This window comes from Heloderma suspectum, chromosome 15 (genome assembly GCF_057233095.1).
Source record: "Heloderma suspectum isolate Gila_16-S chromosome 15, 16-S_ref, whole genome shotgun sequence".
Classification (NCBI taxonomy): Eukaryota; Metazoa; Chordata; class Lepidosauria; order Squamata; family Helodermatidae; genus Heloderma; species Heloderma suspectum.
In genome coordinates this window covers 6,611,564-6,629,403 of record NC_139472.1, presented here as the reverse complement: position 1 = coordinate 6,629,403, position 17,840 = coordinate 6,611,564, and the positions used below count along the sequence as shown (strand labels likewise).

Sequence of the window (17,840 nt, the reverse complement as noted above, 5' to 3'; positions counted from 1 at the left end):
CTCCCTGGCTGAGGTGCTTGAGGTGGTCTCTGATGTGTGTGTACAGTCCCCTAACTTACTGGTGTTGGGGGACTTCAACGTACATTCGGAGGCCATCCTCACAGGAGCACCTCGGGACTTCATGGAGACCATGGCCTCCTGGGAGCTGCACCATATTCTAACTGGGCCCACTCATGTAGCCGGTCATGCACTAGACCTTGTGTTTGTTTCTGGAGAAGCGGGGAGTGATCTGGAAGTCGGGGGTATATCCACCACCCCCTTGTCATGGTCAGATCACTATCTGGTGATGTTGGACTTCTCGGTTCCACAACCTCTCCGCAGGGATGGAGGACCCATTAAAATGGTCCGCCCCAGGCGTGTTATGGATCCAAATGGATTCCTGAACGCGCTTGGGGATTCTCTGGGGCATGCCAACGGCCACTCGGTCGAGACCCTGGTGGGTGGCTGGAATGCCGCAATTACTGGGGCATTAGATCGGGTGGCTCCGAAACGCCCTCTCCCCCTGAACAGGGCTCGGACTGCACCATGGTTCAATCCGCAGTTACGAGCTCTGAAACAGGAGGTGAGACGGCTAGAGTGCCGGTGGCGGAAGTCTCGCTCCAAAGACGATCAGACACGGGCTAGAGCTATATCTTCAGCCTATCACGTGGCGGTGAAGGCAGCAAAAAAGGAATATTATGCTGCCTCCATCGCGTCTGCAGAGTGCTGCCCCAGGAGGCTGTTCCAAGTGGTCCGGAGCCTGGTCGGTCCTGTGGCTCCAGAACCACTGGAGCATTCTAAGGCCTCCTGTGAGGCTTTGGCAAGGCACTTTGCAGATAAAATTGATCAGATTAGGTGTGTTACTCTGCACACTGTGGATACAGTTAGTGAGCAAGAGGCGGCCTGTGGCAAACCGGTTTTGTGGGATCGGTTCCAGCTTCTTCCTCCTGATGAAGTGGACAAGGTGATTTCATCTGTAAGGCCGACCACCTGCTTACTTGATCCTTGCCCATCTTGGCTCATTATGAGCTGCAGAGAGAGACTGGGTGAGGGGATCAGGGCGGTGGTGAACGCCTCCCTTGAGGAGGGAGTGATGCCATCAGCCCTCAAGGGGGTAGTGATAAGAACGCTCTTAAAGAAGCCCTCCTTGGATCCTCAAGTTCTGAACAACTTTCGCCCAGTCTCAAATCTGCCATTTTTGGGCAAGGTGATTGAGCGGGTGGTGGCGGTGCAGTTGAAGGCACACTTGGAAGAAACTGATTATCTAGACCCATTTCAGTCGGGCTTCAGGCCTGGGCATGGGACAGAAATGGCCTTGGTCACCTTGGTGGATGATATGAGGAGGGCTCTGGATAAGGGTGAATGCTCCTTCCTTGTTCTCCTCGACCTCTCAGCGGCTTTTGATACCGTTGACCACGGTATCCTCCTGGACCGCCTGGAGGGGTTGGGCATTGGAGACACCGTATTGCGGTGGTTCCGGTCCTTCCTCTCCGGCAGGTACCAGAGGGTAGCACTGGGAGAGGAGGTTTCGGACCCGTGGCCACTTACTTGTGGGGTGCCACAGGGTTCCATCCTCTCCCCGATGCTATTTAACATCTATGTGAAGCCACTGGGGGCTATCATCAGGAGGTTTGGGGTGCAGTGTCATCAATATGCGGATGACACGCAGCTCTACCTCTCATTCAAATCTTCACCAAGGTTGGCCGTAGAATCCCTGTCCAAATGTCTGGAGACGGTGAGTGGCTGGATGGGGAGGAATAAGCTGAAGCTCAACCCTGACAAAACCAAGGTACTTTTGGTGGGAGACAAGAGGAGGCTGGGGGATGTTGACCTGGTGTTGAATGGGGTACGGCTACCCTTGAAAGACCAGGTCTGCAGCCTGGGGGTCATTTTGGACTCCCAGCTGTCCATGGAGGCTCAGGTGTCAGCTGTGAGCCGGACAGCGCTGTTATCAACTCCATCTGATACGGCAGCTGCGCCCCTTCCTTCCCGACCATCTGTTCCCATTGGTAGTACATGCCCTGGTCTCCTCTCGTTTAGACTACTGTAATGCGCTCTACGTGGGGTTACCCTTGAAGACGGTTCGGAAGCTGCAGCTGGTACAGAACGCGGCGGCTCGCCTGATTAAAGGCAGCCGCCGGCGAGATCACATCACTCCAGTGCTGAAGGAGTTGCACTGGTTACCAGTTGTTTTCCGGGCCAAATTCAAGGTGTTGGTTTTGACCTTTAAAACCCTATATGGTTCCGGCCCAGCCTATCTTAAGGAGCGCCTCCAGCAACACCAGACAGGCCGCTTAACAAGATCAGCCTCAGATGGCCTTCTCTCTGTCCCATCAGCCAGGACAGCTAGACTGGTGGGGACAAGGGAGAGGGCCTTTTCTGTGGTGGCCCCCACTCTGTGGAACTCCCTCCCTAGGGAAATCCGTCATGCCCCCTCTTTAATGAGCTTCCGTCGTGCATTAAAAACGTGGTTGTTCAGGCAGGCATTTGGGGTGGGTTAGGGTATTTAAAAAAAAAAAATTATGGTAAAATTTTATTGTTTTAAATTGTTTTATGGTGGGTTGTACATCGCCCAGAGTGGCTGGGTGACCAGTCAGATGGGCGATTAATAAATTTAATAAATAAATAAATAAATAAAATATAAAATGTTGATGCAAAATCATTCTAGAGCTGGAAAATTATTTTGGATTCACAAGGAGCAGACAGCGGATATGCACGGGGGGTGGGAGGCTGAAAGTTGAATCTTAGCTTTGAAAGTTAGGTTCTAGGCAACCTGATACATGAGACTTTTCGAGGTGTGCCTGTCGGATGCTAGTTATGGTGAACCCGAAGCAGAGCAGAACCACAGCAATGACACAGATGGGATAAGATCAAGAATTTGACTTACATAGGTGGCAGCCTTTGCATGCAGCTAGATGGCAGCCTATTGCTGTATATATTGTTTGGCTGAGGCATAAAACGCAGCTCTGTATGTGTGTGTGGAATCTAACACCACAATTTATGTCCTGCTCTTTGGACACCGATATTTCAAGTTGGTAAAGCAAATTCTCTCCTCATCTACCAAAGAGAAGAAGAGGGGTAAAAGCCCCTTCAGTATTTCTCTCTTAAGCAGGACTTTCATGCCACTGCAAGAGAATAAATTCACCCTAGGGTGTCTTTTCCAAAACGCGCAATGCAATGGAGATGGAATCAGAGGGTGGGGGAGTGGGTCATGATTTACATAAGTTATAAGTAAGTACAGGTTTGGTTTCTCTTTTTAAAACATCTTTGTTTTGGCTAAGGCTGAACAGAGAATAACTGAACTGCCATGTCATCTTTTAACATTTTTCACATTTTGAATAAGGGTTCTTCAAATGCCGCTGCTGATAAAATGCCTTGGTAGAGTATTGTGTGCTTTTGAGAAGCGTTGCATGAGTCTCCATTTTAAATTCCATTCCTACTGGATGAAAATACCCTCTGGAGGTTTGCCATGGACTTCGTTGTGATTCTGATTTTATTCTGTACCCTTTTAATGTGGCATTGAAGACTAAATAGACAGAACATGTTTTTCTTCCAATTTATACTGTCAAGATGGTACCTATTCATGTTCAAACAGAGCTGGGAGATACGTGTCACACTGATTAATCCTACTTACTGGTGGTTCTGTATTTTTCAATTGCAGGAGGCTGAACAGCACACAGGGTGAAATCCGGGTTGGACCTAGCCATCAGGTAAGGTTGCCCTGCATTATGAGCACCAAGTGCTGACTGTCTCTTTCCTGTGAAAAGTTCCAAGACCTCTCTGATCTGCAAAATGCAAGGTGTCGTTCGAAAACCCATAGTGTATTGCAATAGACTAGGGAGTATAACTTCACACAGGATGTTCGTGGACCTCTGAGTTTAAATTCCAAGGTTAGCAGTGGCCCCTTTAGCACTCAGCAACTTGCACCAAGGCTGTTCAGGCCTTCTGTGACATTACATCAGTTAAGGGGCTCTGATTCCCCTGCCAACACAGACCCACTTTTGACCAGGGACCCACATATAATAGGTTGGCTTACTACCCCAACCTCTACTTGTCCTTGGTACCAAGCCTCAAGCCCTCTAGCAAGCACAAAGGGCTTGAGGGAGAGGTGGGGCCTTCCACACCTGTGCAGAGGCTTGGATGAGGAAATAAACATCAGGAGAGAGTCCAGCTGTTTGCTCCTTTCCCCAAAGCTTAGCTCGAGGGAGACCCTGTTGAAGGTTGCTAGGAAGCCCTTGGCAAGGGGCAAGTAAGTGGAGTGGCCTGACTGCAATAACAGAGCTGCCAAATGGCATCAAGACATTGCAAACACAGAGGACCAGATCAAAGAAGGAGAAAGAAAAAGTGTGATGGGGAGGGGGATGCAGGTCTGTTCAGTGACATGCATGCCCCACCATATTGACAAGTTAAGCTAACATATGAGGCTGCCTGATGTGGAGCCCGACTGTTGGCCCATCCTTGCCCAATATCATCTGCTCTGGTCTTTTCCAGTCACCTGTGGCCAGATCCTTTTGACTAGAGATGCCAGGGATTGTTACCTGGCACCTTCTGCATGCGAAGCTTGTGTTCTACCATCAACCAAGGCTCCCCCCAGTTCCAATCCCACCTCTGCTATGTATTTGCTAGTTGGTCCGGAAAGTCTAGCCTCAGCCCTTGCAATATTGGGATAATACCACTGACCCACCTTACAGGGTTGCTGTAAGGCAAGGATGCAAAACCTTGGGCCCTGGGTTTGCCAGAAGGTCATGCCTCCTTCCGCTGGCCCCAGCTCCTTTCCCCTGCCCACCACTTGTTTGCTGGCTTCCATAGTTCTGTGCAGTTTCCCCCCATCCCAATAGCTTAAAATGCCTCTCCTAAGGCAGGAAGAACGTCAAGCTAAAATATGCTGGTATTTTTTGTATTTTGGCCCCGCCCCTTTTGCCTTAGGCCCTGCCCACCACTTGAATGCAGCCCCTGAGAGCTTCTCTGAAACAGAATTCAGCCCTTTGGCTGAAAGAGGTTCTGCACCCCTGTTGTAAGGATTATGGAGACGACGAATACAAAAAACTTTGAACACTTGGAAGTGCTATGTAAGTGCCAAGTGGTGGTGTTTATCATCTCATGGTTCCCTCCCTTTACCACTGGTCTCTTCACATCCTAGAGTATTTCCTAGAGACAAGCAGTATTTTCATCCCCTGAGGGCTTAAGTGGTTGCTTGCGCTGCTCAGTGAGCCTTCTGGCACTAGTTCCCTTGAGTCAGCTTTCTTTGGAAGCTGACTTGCTGAGCAGAATAATCCCTTCTCTCGGCATTAGATGTCTTAATTTTGGTGTATTAAAAAAATACAGTGGCATTTTGAATTTGGGCCTTCGGGACTTGAGGAGGCTTGTGAAAGGTATCTTTTCCACTTCTGTACTTGCCGTTGTATTACATCGCTCTCAGCAGGTTGGCATCTTGCATGCTCATTGTTAGCCTTTCAGCCCCATTAAAGGCAGGATGATGCTGAGGCCACCAGTGCATTTCATTTCGTTTTCGTAGGTCTGCTGGCTTTTATTTTGTGTGTGTGTGTGTGTGCGCGTGTGTGTCTGTCCGTCTCTCTCTCTATAGATATGTACGTGTGTGTGTGTATAAGTGTGCATCATATTAGAGGCCATGCTACAATACTGAAGTCTGGCCCTGAGGAGATGCTGAAATGACTGGAAGATAGCTGGCCATAGAAGAATGTTAAAATAGTAGCCCCCTCAATTTTGCTTGTGACTTGTGATGAAATTGCTAGCAGCTGCTACGGCTCTTCAGCCACTAACATGCAGATGCACTCATGAAAAGAAAATACAGGTCTCACTACCTTTAGCCCACATTTACATGGTTAGGAGCATAGGGAGCTGCCTTGTCCTGGCCGAACTATTTGTCCATTTAGCCCAGGATTAACAACTCTGACTGGCAGCAGCTCTCCAGGGTCTTAGGTAGAGAAGCGTCTTTCCCATCACCTGCTGCCTGATCCTTTTTAAACTGGAGATGCTGAGGTTTGAACCTGGGACCTTCTGCATGCAAAGCATGTGCTTCACTATTGAGCTACGGCCCCTTTCTAAAGTTCCAGCCCAACATCCTGCATAATTGGGCAAAACTGATGTATTTGGGGTCTATATTATAAACCCAGCCACCCAACTGAAGCTATCTTGTTCCTAAACATATATATTTGAAATTAAGGCTCTCCCCTTGCTCTCTTTCCAACTCTACATGATTAATTCATCCCAGGGGTGGAAGAATTAGACACATTTGCAGATAGGATAGGTCTATCAGCACTGATTAGCCATGATAGCAAAACAGATCCCCCATATTCAGAGAAAGTATATTTTTAAAAAATACCAATTGCTGAGGAAAAGCAAAGAGTCCATGAGGACTGTTGCCTTCTTTACTTGCTTGTGAGCTTCTCAGAGGCATTTGGTTGGCCACTGTTGAAAACAAGATGGTGGATTAGATGAATGGTCATGTCTGATCCAGTATGGCTGCTCTTGTTTTTGTATGAGGTGGGGCTTGAACCCGGGCTCCCAGATTTACATCCAGCCCTTTGCCTTTGGGAAAATGAGAGCTTTTTGTATTACAAAGCTGGCTTGAAAGAACCTATTCACCTATGGCGAGTAAAGCATTGGCTCCAAGTGACTAGGTAATGAAGCTTTACACAACTCCCTCCCCCCTTTTCCCCCCAGGCCAAAGGTCTATTAACATTTGTAGACTGTTCTAGGCTAAAGGGACCCCTCCCATTTTGTCAGTGCTGGGTTTTCACATTAACAACTAGACAAAGGAGGACTGCTTTCTGGTACTTCACCTTCTCATTCTTTTACTGGGCATTCTTGAGGTACTTTCATTGTTTTTGCTAACTGCTTCCTTTTCTGCTGACACTGTTTCAGAGAAGCATGTTGGTTTGAGGGCCGTATTTTGGTCCCTGCCAGCACCAATACAGCATCTGAACATGCCCACCTGCCTGCAGTCCTCACTGGTGCCAGCTGTAGCAGTAGCCAGTTCATAGCTTGTCAAGCAGTGAAATTGCAATACATCCTTTTCTTCCCTAGATAAGAACTGGAAGAAAATACAAAGGGAGTACATTAAATGTTTCCGAACTTGTGACTTGTAATTGCTGGTTATATATGTATATATAAAATGCTGCCTTTCAGATGTGCTTTGCATTGTAACCGTGTGAGGTAATTACAGGCTTGAAAAGTTCTTTATGGTTATGCACCCATTGCTGATGATGATTAAGGCTGTTAATTGAATCTTGCAGCATAACACAAAGTTCCTACACGTCACAGCACATTCTCATACTTTGGAATTGTTTGTGGGTCAGCTGAGGGTCTTGATTTCCCAGGGCCAAGATGTAATCAGTGAAGGGATAGGGGGATGCAAGGTCAAGGCAATGGAGCACAGAGGATCTTTTTGGTAAAGGAAAAAAAAAACTGTTTTCTAGAAGGCTATGTAATTTAAGACGGATTCTGGTATAGATACCTAGGAGACCATGGTGAAGTTAAGGCCTTGTTTTGGCCATCTGTACAAGCCCTTTATCAATCTTGTAAATAAGCCCATATGCTACTGGCCTGACATCCACTAACTGGGCTGCCCGCACATACCTATTTCTGATACATTAAAGCCTGGAAAGAGAAGGATGGGAAGCAACCACAAAGTTCCCATCAAAAACGCCCCTGCTTGGTCACCTAGGGGCAGTTTTTCTCACCTCAGGTGAGTAGGGAAGTGGCTTTTCGCAAGCCTACCTCTGTTTACTTCTGAAGTGCTTGGCTGAGACCAGACATACAGTCCAGCATCACTGTGTCTGTGTTAACGAACATCCTCTTGTTTCTTGCTCCAGGCAAAACTTCCAGAACTTCAGCCATTCCCTTCTGGAGATGGAGACACTGTGACGCAGCATGAGGAGCTTGTGTGGATGCCTGGGGTTAATGATTGCGACCTCCTCATGTACCTGAGGGCAGCAAGGTAATGTGAACTTAATGCATTTTCCTTGTTTCGATAGTGGGGACTTGCTGCATCTGGCTGCAATGTCCTATTAAGAGATAAAGGTCTAGAATCTTCCATGCATGGATCATTCCAAGTCTTGTTTTGGGGATAAACAATCCAATTTGCATGGGTGCAAGTTCTGCGAAGGTCAAGTGCTCTTCTTAGCAGGACTTTTTCTTTCATTCTTTTTTCTTTTGCATGTTCTACCATTGGGTAATAAAACATTTTCCCCTTTTCAAGGAGCATGGCAGCTTTTGCAGGGATGTGTGACGGAGGATCCACGGAAGATGGGTGCGTCGCAGCCTCCCGCGATGACACTACTCTCAATGCACTGAACACAGTAAGTCTCCCGTTGTTACAACCTTCTTCTAATCAGAAATAATGTGATGGGATATTGTAATGCATCCCAGTCACTTTGAGTTACGCTTCATGGATCTTTGGCTTGCTTGAGAGCACCTTCAGGCTTTCCCAAAATATGACAAGCAGCCTTCCTGTTTGCTTTCCAAGCATTGAACATATGAATCTGCCTTATACAGAGTCAGTCCCTTGATCCATCGAAACAGCATATTGTCTACTCTGACTGGCTGCAGTTTCCTACAGCAGCCTTTCCCAACCCAGTGCCCTCCAGATGTGTTGGACTACAACTGCCATCATCCCCCAGGCTGATGTCAATTGTAGTCCGCCATATCTGGAGGGCACCAGGTTGGGGAAAGCTGCTCTAGGGCTTCAAGCAGGGGTCTTTCTCAGTCCCGCTACCTGAGATGCATTTAGGGAGGCCCCTGCTTTCTCCAGCGTGGGGAAAAGTGAGATTTGAACCCAAGGCCACAAGCTGAAGGCAATTGTTAATGATTAAAACCACTGTGCCATTGTAGCCTTGAGCTTTTATTTGATTTTTTTAAAGCTTAATGCTGTACATCATCCTCAGTTTCTTTGTGGCTTTACACTTGTGTTGTCTCCCCACCCCCCAACTCCCTTGGGGTAGGCTGCCATCTGCTTCTGTGGGCTGTGCTGCTCTTGAGCACTTTAAGTTGCTCTGTCACTTCGCGCGTGGAGGCTTGGATTTCTCTGCGAAAGCCATTAATCACCAAAGAGCTTTGGGAATTCAAATTTTCTCCTCCACCTCATCTAAAGCACAACAGAGATTGAAATCACTCGTAGTGTAACTCCTCCTCTTATCTCCAGCTTCTCTTTTAATTGCATTCCTAATCTTCCTGCAGTCTGGAAGCCTGATGTTGCTCATGCAGGAATCTTTCGACTTCAGAGCCTGGGGAAATATGGCTTGTCTTCCTTTTAGCGTTTTTCTCTATACTTCAGTTTCATTCTGCATTTCAACTAGTGGGGATTAGGTCTCTATTCTTTGGCATCATTGGTGCAGAAGAGCTCCTTTCTGGAGTAAGAAGTGTAAGGATATGTGTAAGCACTCACAAGCTAGTCCTGCCAATACCTAATAAATATACCTTGCACCTGTACTTGAGTGTCCAAAGACCTTCACTTATATTATCTCTATATTCCTTACAATAGCCCTTTAAGGTAGTTCAGCATTATTATGAGGTGATGCTGATAATGATAAGCTTCAAAGCCTTGTGCATTTTAGGACTATGGACTACCTCCTTGCCCATATATTAAGATCATATTTAGATACTCCCCCTCCCTTCCTCCAGGTGCCCTCTGCTATCTAAGGCAAGGTGGGTGGCAATAATACAGAGGGCCTTTTCAGTGGTGGCACTCTGGTTGTGGAATGCTGTCCCCAGGGATGGTCACCTGTCACCCACTTTGCTATTTTTCTTACCCTGGGAGAGCACCTTTTTATTCTCCCATGCCCTTTTAAATCATTTTAACCCCTGCTGAGTCTGATTTTATGTTGATTTGATCTACCATTTAATTCTATTTTTAGTTTGTGTTATATTGTTTTGTATATGTTACATGGCTGTCCTAGAACTGTTTTTTGAATGGCAGGATAAACATCCCTCAATAAATACATAAATATTATCCCAGTATTGCAGATGGGTTAGCTGAGGCCTGTCATGCAGGAGGGTGAAGCAACCTGCTTGAGGAGATACTATGCTGAAGGGAATATGTAAAATGAGGCATTGGTGTCTGAATGGTGCAGTGAGACTTTTTTTAAAAGTGTTGGTCCTGGCAGGAAAAGGTACCATTTGGGCTCCAACTCAGGTAGCAAAATGCCTTGGGCCAACTCCTAAGGCTGAGAGAGGAGGCTCTTGCCAAAAATCACCTACTGTGTTCATGGCACAGAAGAGGTTTGACCTGGAGATTTCCCAGCATAATTGTCTTCCACATAAATACTGGAAAACCACGTCCTTTCTTCCTGGATTCATGGGTGCCAAATTTGGAGAAGCACAGCAGGGGCTCAGCGATGCCTGGGGAGCACAGAGGCAGTTACTGCAGAATTACTGAGGCTGAGCAGGCATAGGCCCAATCAGTATCTAGATGGGCAGCCCCTGCAAGCCCCAGGTAGCAACAGGGGCTGTGTGTAATAACTCTGTTTTTTAAAAGGGTGGGTGGAGGGAGAGACAGACACCTGGCTCGCACGTACTACAACAGCCTATGGGTTGTTGCAGCCATGCGGGGACGAGCAAATGTGCATATGTGCACACTGCCTTGCAACCGCTCACTGCTTTTGCTTTGTTTCCGGATTACAAAACAACCCAGGAAAACCCCATTTCTGGGCTGTTTGTTGCAGTGTCCAAACCCAGAACTCTGAGTTGTTGAGGGGGAAACAACCCAGAGTTTTAACCCAACAACAAACTATGGGGTTGAATCTTTGGGCCCTTTCTCCCTCAGCAACCTAGAGTGCCGGGTTTGGATGCCGCAAGGCAGTACACTCGCTACCTGCACATTCAACCTGAATTCTGGTTTCTGCCAATTCCAGCAGCAGCTTAAACTTTCCAAATTGGAGGCAAAGTCCAATTATTATTATTATAACAGACAAGACATACAAAATTATGGTGGAAAACAATAAAAAGTATACATATATACCTTTTATTTTTATAATATAACTTTATCATACATGGATACTTCTTAACTTGCTTTAAATTAAGACAAAGCAGAGGAAGAAGATACATCCATAGCTTTACCATATAAAAGTCTTTTAAGATGTCATCGAATTAATGAAAAAAAAAACATATAACCTAATACTATTTCTGTGTTTATCATTACAAAACCTTTCATACGTTAGCCCTCATATATGCTAATAGCAATCTCTGTTCTCAAACTGCCGGTCCTTATGTAGTCAATATGGCACCATCCACACACAAGAGGGAGGTATCAGCTTGCTTGAAGAAATCCCAAGGTTTTGCAGTAGTACAAAAAACCTTGAGGAAAATAAAGGCCTGGGAAGGTGGAACCCTCAAACAGGCCAATGAGGACAGAGTGTGCTCAGTGGGCATGAAAAGGTGAATGACTGTTGGGACTGGGAGATGGAAATTCGGGGCAGAGAAGGGAAGAGGAATGGAGTGTCTGGAATCCTGAATGGAAGCACTCTATGCTGCAACATTTTATTGCAACTCCCTCTTTGTTATCTCTGAACTGATTACTATCCACTGGGTTCTCTCAAGCCTGCACGTAATTGGTAAGTTTTACATGACCGTTGTGTTTAATATGCTCTTGGGCGAAGGGCCATAGCACAATCTTTGCATGCAGAAGGTTCCATGTTCAACCCCTCGCATCCCCAAGTAGGGCTAGGAAAGGCTCTGAAGACCCACTGCCAGTCAGTGTAGATCAGGGATGGGCAACTTGTGGCTCTTCACATGTTTTGGCCTGCAATTCCCATCATGCCTTACCATGCTGGTTCTAGGGCTGATAGAAGTTGTAGGCTAAATATCTTGAGGGCCGCAGGTTTCCTACCCCTGCTGTAGATAATACTGAGCTAGATGGACCATGGATCTGTCCCAGTGTAAGGCAGCTTCCTAATATGAAAAAACTATCCAGTTGGATGAAGGAGGAGTCCAATGTGAAACAACTTTAGTTGCTGCTAACAGATTAAAGCCCATCTCTAAATCAACTTTTGGGCCGTCTCCTTACCCTGTTTCACAGACTCTCTATGCACATATACACATGCATACCCCTGCCTGCTTGTACCTTCATGAAATAGCTGTACAAGACACTAGGGGGTGGTGAGAGGCAGTGCTAACATGAGGTTTTGAGCGCACATGCCTCCCCCTGCCTTGGACAGGAATTGCTTGCTGCTATAGTCTTGGTATCATTTGCTGTCTGTGGAGACAGCAATCTCTCATACCTGCCAGGGGATGCTCCATGGCACGGATCTCACATCTGTACTAAGGCTGGCACTGATTCAGGGAGGTTGCATGAACACCACGTGTTACTGCCTCTACTCATCAAGGCTTGGCTTGAGCGTGGTGCTGAGTGCGTCTGTGCATGCATGTGTGTGTGTGAGAGAGAAATCTGGCAGTTTCCACCACCAGGTAGCAACAGGACAACCCGTTGCTGGCATGGTCTGCCCTTCCGTCCTTCACTTCCCATTTGTGGGGTGAGAATCGGCCTTTTTCAGCCACTGGTAAGTGGCTTCTGTTGCACTAAGGGGGTTGTGTGTGTGTTTAGAAATGATAATATGGAACCCAAAAGATTAATGGTTAAAAATGGATATGCTCTATGATTTCTTATTATGGAAATGCAATAAACTTCAGAGTAGCACTTCACATAAATCAGTCCTGACAAGCTTCTTTGCTAGTGTTTTATTTATGTAATAACAGCTTGCTGTAACCCTCACTATGATTTATTGTTAATTACACCCAATAGAAATGAAGAGCAGGGGAAGTTTTCGCTGTGCAGCGTTTATATTATCTAGTCGAACAACTTCTTCCAATGATTATTTGCCTAATAGCACGGGTAAAATTTTCAGCTTGTGTGTGGGGCAGGGGGGAGCTCGGGCTGTGATGTAAGGCTTTGTTTGCTTTTTCCAAGTTGCATTTTAATGCTTTTCTCGGCAAATCAAGTGGGATGGAAAATGACAATTTTGGAAACAATTGGTCCCTTTTGTGCGTGCTGCCTGCTATACGAGGTAGAAGGCAGGTTAGAGCACATGCAATCCTATGCATGTTTAGACAGAAAAACATCCTACAACTCCCAGCATTTCGCAGGCACCATACTGGGAGTTGTAGGATTTTTTTCTGACTAAGCATGCATAGGATTGCATGTGCCCTAACCTGCCTCCTACTTCGTATAGCAGGCAGCACGCACAAAAGGGACCAATTGTTTCCAAAATTGTCATTTTCCATCCCACTTTTGATTTGCCGAGAAAAGCATTAAAATGCATCCCTGCCCTGGGGGTACCAATCGGGATCACACACACACACCCAAGCATCTACTATTGACTCTAAACAAACTAATTGCATGAATGTTCTCATGCCTGATTTGGCTGTTAAGATTGCTGTTAAGAACTTAAACCAGCAGCCTCTTGGGTGGAGGGTAGGATTTTGCCTAATGAGCTGCCTGGTATGCATGTGTTTAGGCACAGAAGAAAATGTGTGCAACATTGGCCCTTGCAATTGGCAAGCAGTGTGAAGCCGCCTGATTGGCCAGGCCTGGTATAAACCCAAGGACACTAGCCTTCTGCCCTTCCTGCTGTATTTCAAGCCCTAACTCAAGTAGATGACCCCAGGGACTGTCATTTGGAGCAATAACAAGCTCTCCAGGTCTGGGTACAGCCACCCATGATCCCAGCCGTACCTTGAAGAAGGCTTTCTTTCTAGAGGTTCAGAGGAGCACAGATAGCTGCCTCCTGCTGGGTATTTGTCCACCTAGTCCAGTATTGGTCTATTTCAGCCTTCCCCAACCTGGTGCCCTCCAGATGTTTTGGACTACATCTCCCAGGATTCTTGACCATTGGCCATGATTGCTGGGGCTGATGGGAGTTGGAGTCTAAAACATTTGGAGGGCACCAGGTTGGCGAAAGCTGGTTTATTCTGACTGGCAGTGGTTCTTCAGGGTCTCAGGAAGGAGTTCGTCCTGTCATCAGCCACCTGATCATTTTAATGGCAGAGATGTCAGGGATTGAACTTGGGACCTTTTGCATGAAAGGCATGTACTCCATCACTGAGCTATGGGCCCTCCCCGAAGGGTGGAAATCTTTGCTGAAACTCTATTCCACCCCCACCCCCTTTCCTGCAGTTTAATGTGAGAGCAGTTGCTGGTTATCCGGATTCTCTCATCAGCTCGCACACATGTTCCTCCCTTCTCCCTTTTAGAAGTACAAACAGGCAGAAAAGAGGGTATTAAGATTCCCCTCAAAGAGCATCAAAGTCTGAATTGACACAGAGTCTGTCTTTAATAGCTCACAGATCAGCAGGCATAAAAGAACAGATTAACGAGAACACCAGAAAACATGCAGATGTCTTGATTAGAGCAGAGATTTTTTTTAAATTATCCTTCAGCATTCAGAGGGTTCATTTCAAATGCATGTGGAATCATTTCTCCTTAAATGGAAGAAAAAATTAACAATCTAAAGCTTGAAAGTCTTCCCTTCCAATCATAATAAGACGAACCCCTTCCTCCTAAATATCTGGAAGCCCTGTATATTACTTCCGTAATTAACATTCACAAGCAGCAAGCTCACATTTTATAGCCATGTCTCTGTGTAATTTTACTTTGTAATTTTAATTCACATTCAAACTTCAGATGTCCTCATTTCCCCCCTCTACAATATATGTTTCCAAATGCAACACAGCTTTAATCCTAAAGAAAAGTGCAATTATTTTGAACAAGTTGCTCAAAGTGGTGGGAAATCTCACCTCCCCCTTCCTTTTTAAAAATATTGCTAAACATGCAAGTCATTGGATTGCTGGGCTACACCCTACACAACGGTAGCCCGACTATAGCTTCCTGAGCTATATATAAGTATATTAATTGAAGAGTATGCTATCTCCTTAAGGGCCGCGGTGGCTTAGTGGTTAAGACGCTGAATTGCAGACTAGAAGGTTGGCAGGACAGCAGTTTGAGACCCGAGTGCTGCGTGACGGAGTGAGCTCCCGTCTTCAGTCCCAGCTTCTGCCAACCTAGCAGTTCGAAAGCAAGAAATTGCAAGTAGATAAATAGGTACCGCTTTGGCGGGAAAGGTAACAGCGTTCCGTGCACCTCGGTGTTCAGTCATGCCGGCCACATGACCTCGGAAGCAACTTTGGACAGCGCTGGCTCTTTGGCTTAGAAATGGAGATCAGCACCACCCCCTAGAGTCGGACACGACTGGCTGGGGACACCTTTACCTTTTTATGCTATCTCCTTACTGCCCAGTTGGCACCAGAAGCCCTACAGCAGCCTCCCAGACAGAAGCGACAGGAGTCGCTGCCTCCCCGCTTTCGTTTTCATGGTGGCTGGGTCTGCTGCAGAGGAAAAAATAACCCTGCAGGCACCCACAATCTTCATTTCCTAAGAATGTCTCTGAGCACCATGTGTGGTCCACAGGCATTCATGGGAAATGAAGATGGCAGTGGCTGGAGGCCCTCGCTTTTTTTGAAGTGATCCCAGCTGCCAGTTTTAAAAAAAAAATGTTTTGGGGGTCTTTTTTAAAAAAGTGGGAGCGATGGGTGTAGGAATTGAGCCCAACACCTCTGCAGATGCACCCCAAGCAGATGTGGGAACCAATTCGGGCACAGACATGGAACAGGGGGATGGGTCTGTTACGGTGCCAAGGTTGCAGGAGTTTAATGGTCCCAGGGAGAAGGATATCCAGATGCAACCTAATCAGTTGAGTAATAGCCAACAAGAGCTCTCTCTCCCTGTGGGAGTGCAGAATGTTGAGGAGGAGGAGGAGAGGGAGTAGTTGGGAATGAGATACCCAAGGGTCAGGTGTCAGTTTGGGAGACAGGAGCAACGTGAGGTCGTGAGACAGTCTAAAAGGCTTGCTGTCCCTGGAAGACCAACCTTAAGGGCAGGGCCTAGACAGCCACTCAGGTTGCCAAAGGAACAATTGGCAGTAGTTTCATTGTGCACTATCATAGTGCATTAACTAGAGTTAGTCTAGTGTATGGCTGATTATGCAGAGCTGCTTGGGGAACTTCCATCTTTGCTGCTGTATGTTGATTTGGGCTGTAACCTGAGGCACTGTTGCTCTGACTTTGGCTTGCATAATAAAAGTGATTGAATAGAATCACAACTTCATTTTTTGACTGCGAAAGAGTCCCGAAGCATGGCAGTTGACAATAGGGCACACCTGTGGGCACCAAGAAAGGTGTCCAGAGCGCACTGGTGCCTGAGGGCACCATGTTGCCTACCCTTGCCCTACAGGAAGGCAGTGGGAAGTAACCAGTAGCAGATGTGCTGACATGTTGGGCACTTCCTTTCCTGGAGAATCCCCTGTTCCCTTTTGTTCTGAAGCTCTGGCTGCAACATGATCCCAGGAGTGAGGAGAGAGCCTGGAGCATCGGGAACATAAGACACTGTTTCCTATTGGGTTAATCTATTTGCCCATGTAGCCCAGTATTGACAACTCTGAGTGGCAGCAGCTCACCAGTGTCTCGGGCAGAGAAAAATCCTTTCTGTCCTCTGATACCTGAACCTTTTTAACTGGAGATACTGAGGTTTGAATCTGGGACCTTCTGCATGTAAAGCAGGTGTTCGAGCACCAAGTGCAGGTTGATATTGCATGCATCAGACCCACAAGGAGAGACCACATTTCTCTCTCCTGGCCCCCCCACCCCCAGCAAAAAGAGAATGTCTTTCTGAAATCTAGCTATGTTCTTAATGGACTCCCAATTATTTAATATTGTAGCAGGAATCCATTCCCAAACGCCTGTGATGGCTTTCAGGCCAGTCTCATAATGACTGTAATTGCAGCAGAGTGCCTCGCTGAAGCTGGAGCCGCCAGATGCGGTGCCGTTCTGATGCAGGAAAGGTCACGGGGAAAGGGACGTTTAAATTAAGTTATAAATTACAACTGAAGAACAATATTTTGATGTGCAAGACCTGGGAATGTCAGACCGGCGAGACGTAATTCATGGATTCATTACCGAACAGAGGTGCCTGACAGCTGAGCCATGCCAAAAGGAGGATTTATTTGCAGTATCACACAGCCAGAAAATGGCAGCTCTGTTGCAAAGCGGGTGTCGAAATGCAACAGCCGCCCTCTACAAACCCCCACCCCACCCTAACCTTACACAAATGTGGCGAAGTTTATGCTAATAAGCCCTGCCTGAGATGCAGGGCTGTTTAATGTCTGCTGTGATATAAATGAGGAATATGGGCAAGGAAGGATTTGGAATTTTTTTCCTGAGCTTTGGGTGGGGGTTGCAGCAGGGAAACATTGCTATTTAAAAGGCACACATTGACTTCATTTCTTTCCTTTTTCATATTTGTTTGAGCTTGCTTGTGTGTGCGTGTGTGGGCGCACGCACGCTCATCACCAAGCTGTTCTTCAATGGCTGGCTTTAAAAAAGATTTTAAAAAATATATCTTTATTTAGTCTCCAGGTGGTCCACAAAATCCAAATAAATATATATATCGCACATTGCTAAGAATTTGGTAGAAGGATTCATGTACCAACCTTTAATTTCTTTCTCTCTCTCTCTCTCTCATATATATATATATATATATATATATATATATATATATTCTGTTTATATATTGGTCTATGTATCATCTCTTGGGTGTTGTTTTTTGGGGTGGGGGAATGCTATATTAATGGCTTCTATCTTTGTTCTTCTGCCCACTTCCATTCTGTCAGAAGATGATGTGCATAACCAGCACACATACAAAGGGCTGTGTAGCTATTTCTCTTCTGTGAGAATGTTTTTGATTTTTGTCTATGCTGACTGGCAGCCACCCTCCAGTGTTTCAGACAGGAATCTTTTCCAGCCCTACTCGGAGATGCCAGGGATTGAACCTGGGACGTCTCACATGCAAAGCAGGG

At 46.4% G+C, this 17,840-nt stretch overlaps 1 protein-coding gene across 13 annotated transcripts in view; it reads left to right on the top strand.

The window, feature by feature from the left end:
* RERE (arginine-glutamic acid dipeptide repeats) overlaps positions 1 to 17,840 on the top strand; it is a 437,785-nt gene that overhangs the window by 282,094 nt on the left and 137,851 nt on the right. For 12 of the 13 annotated variants that reach the window (XM_084822049.1, XM_084822046.1, XM_084822047.1 and 9 more), the window contains 3 exons: positions 3,641 to 3,689; positions 7,815 to 7,939; positions 8,201 to 8,300. In XM_084822049.1, the coding sequence (XP_084678175.1) occupies positions 3,641 to 3,689; positions 7,815 to 7,939; positions 8,201 to 8,300 (274 nt within the window). Of the gene's footprint in view, positions 1 to 3,640; positions 3,690 to 4,958; positions 5,049 to 7,814; positions 7,940 to 8,200; positions 8,301 to 17,840 lie in introns of those variants that run through there. The other variant, XM_084822051.1, reaches the window with a different exon arrangement.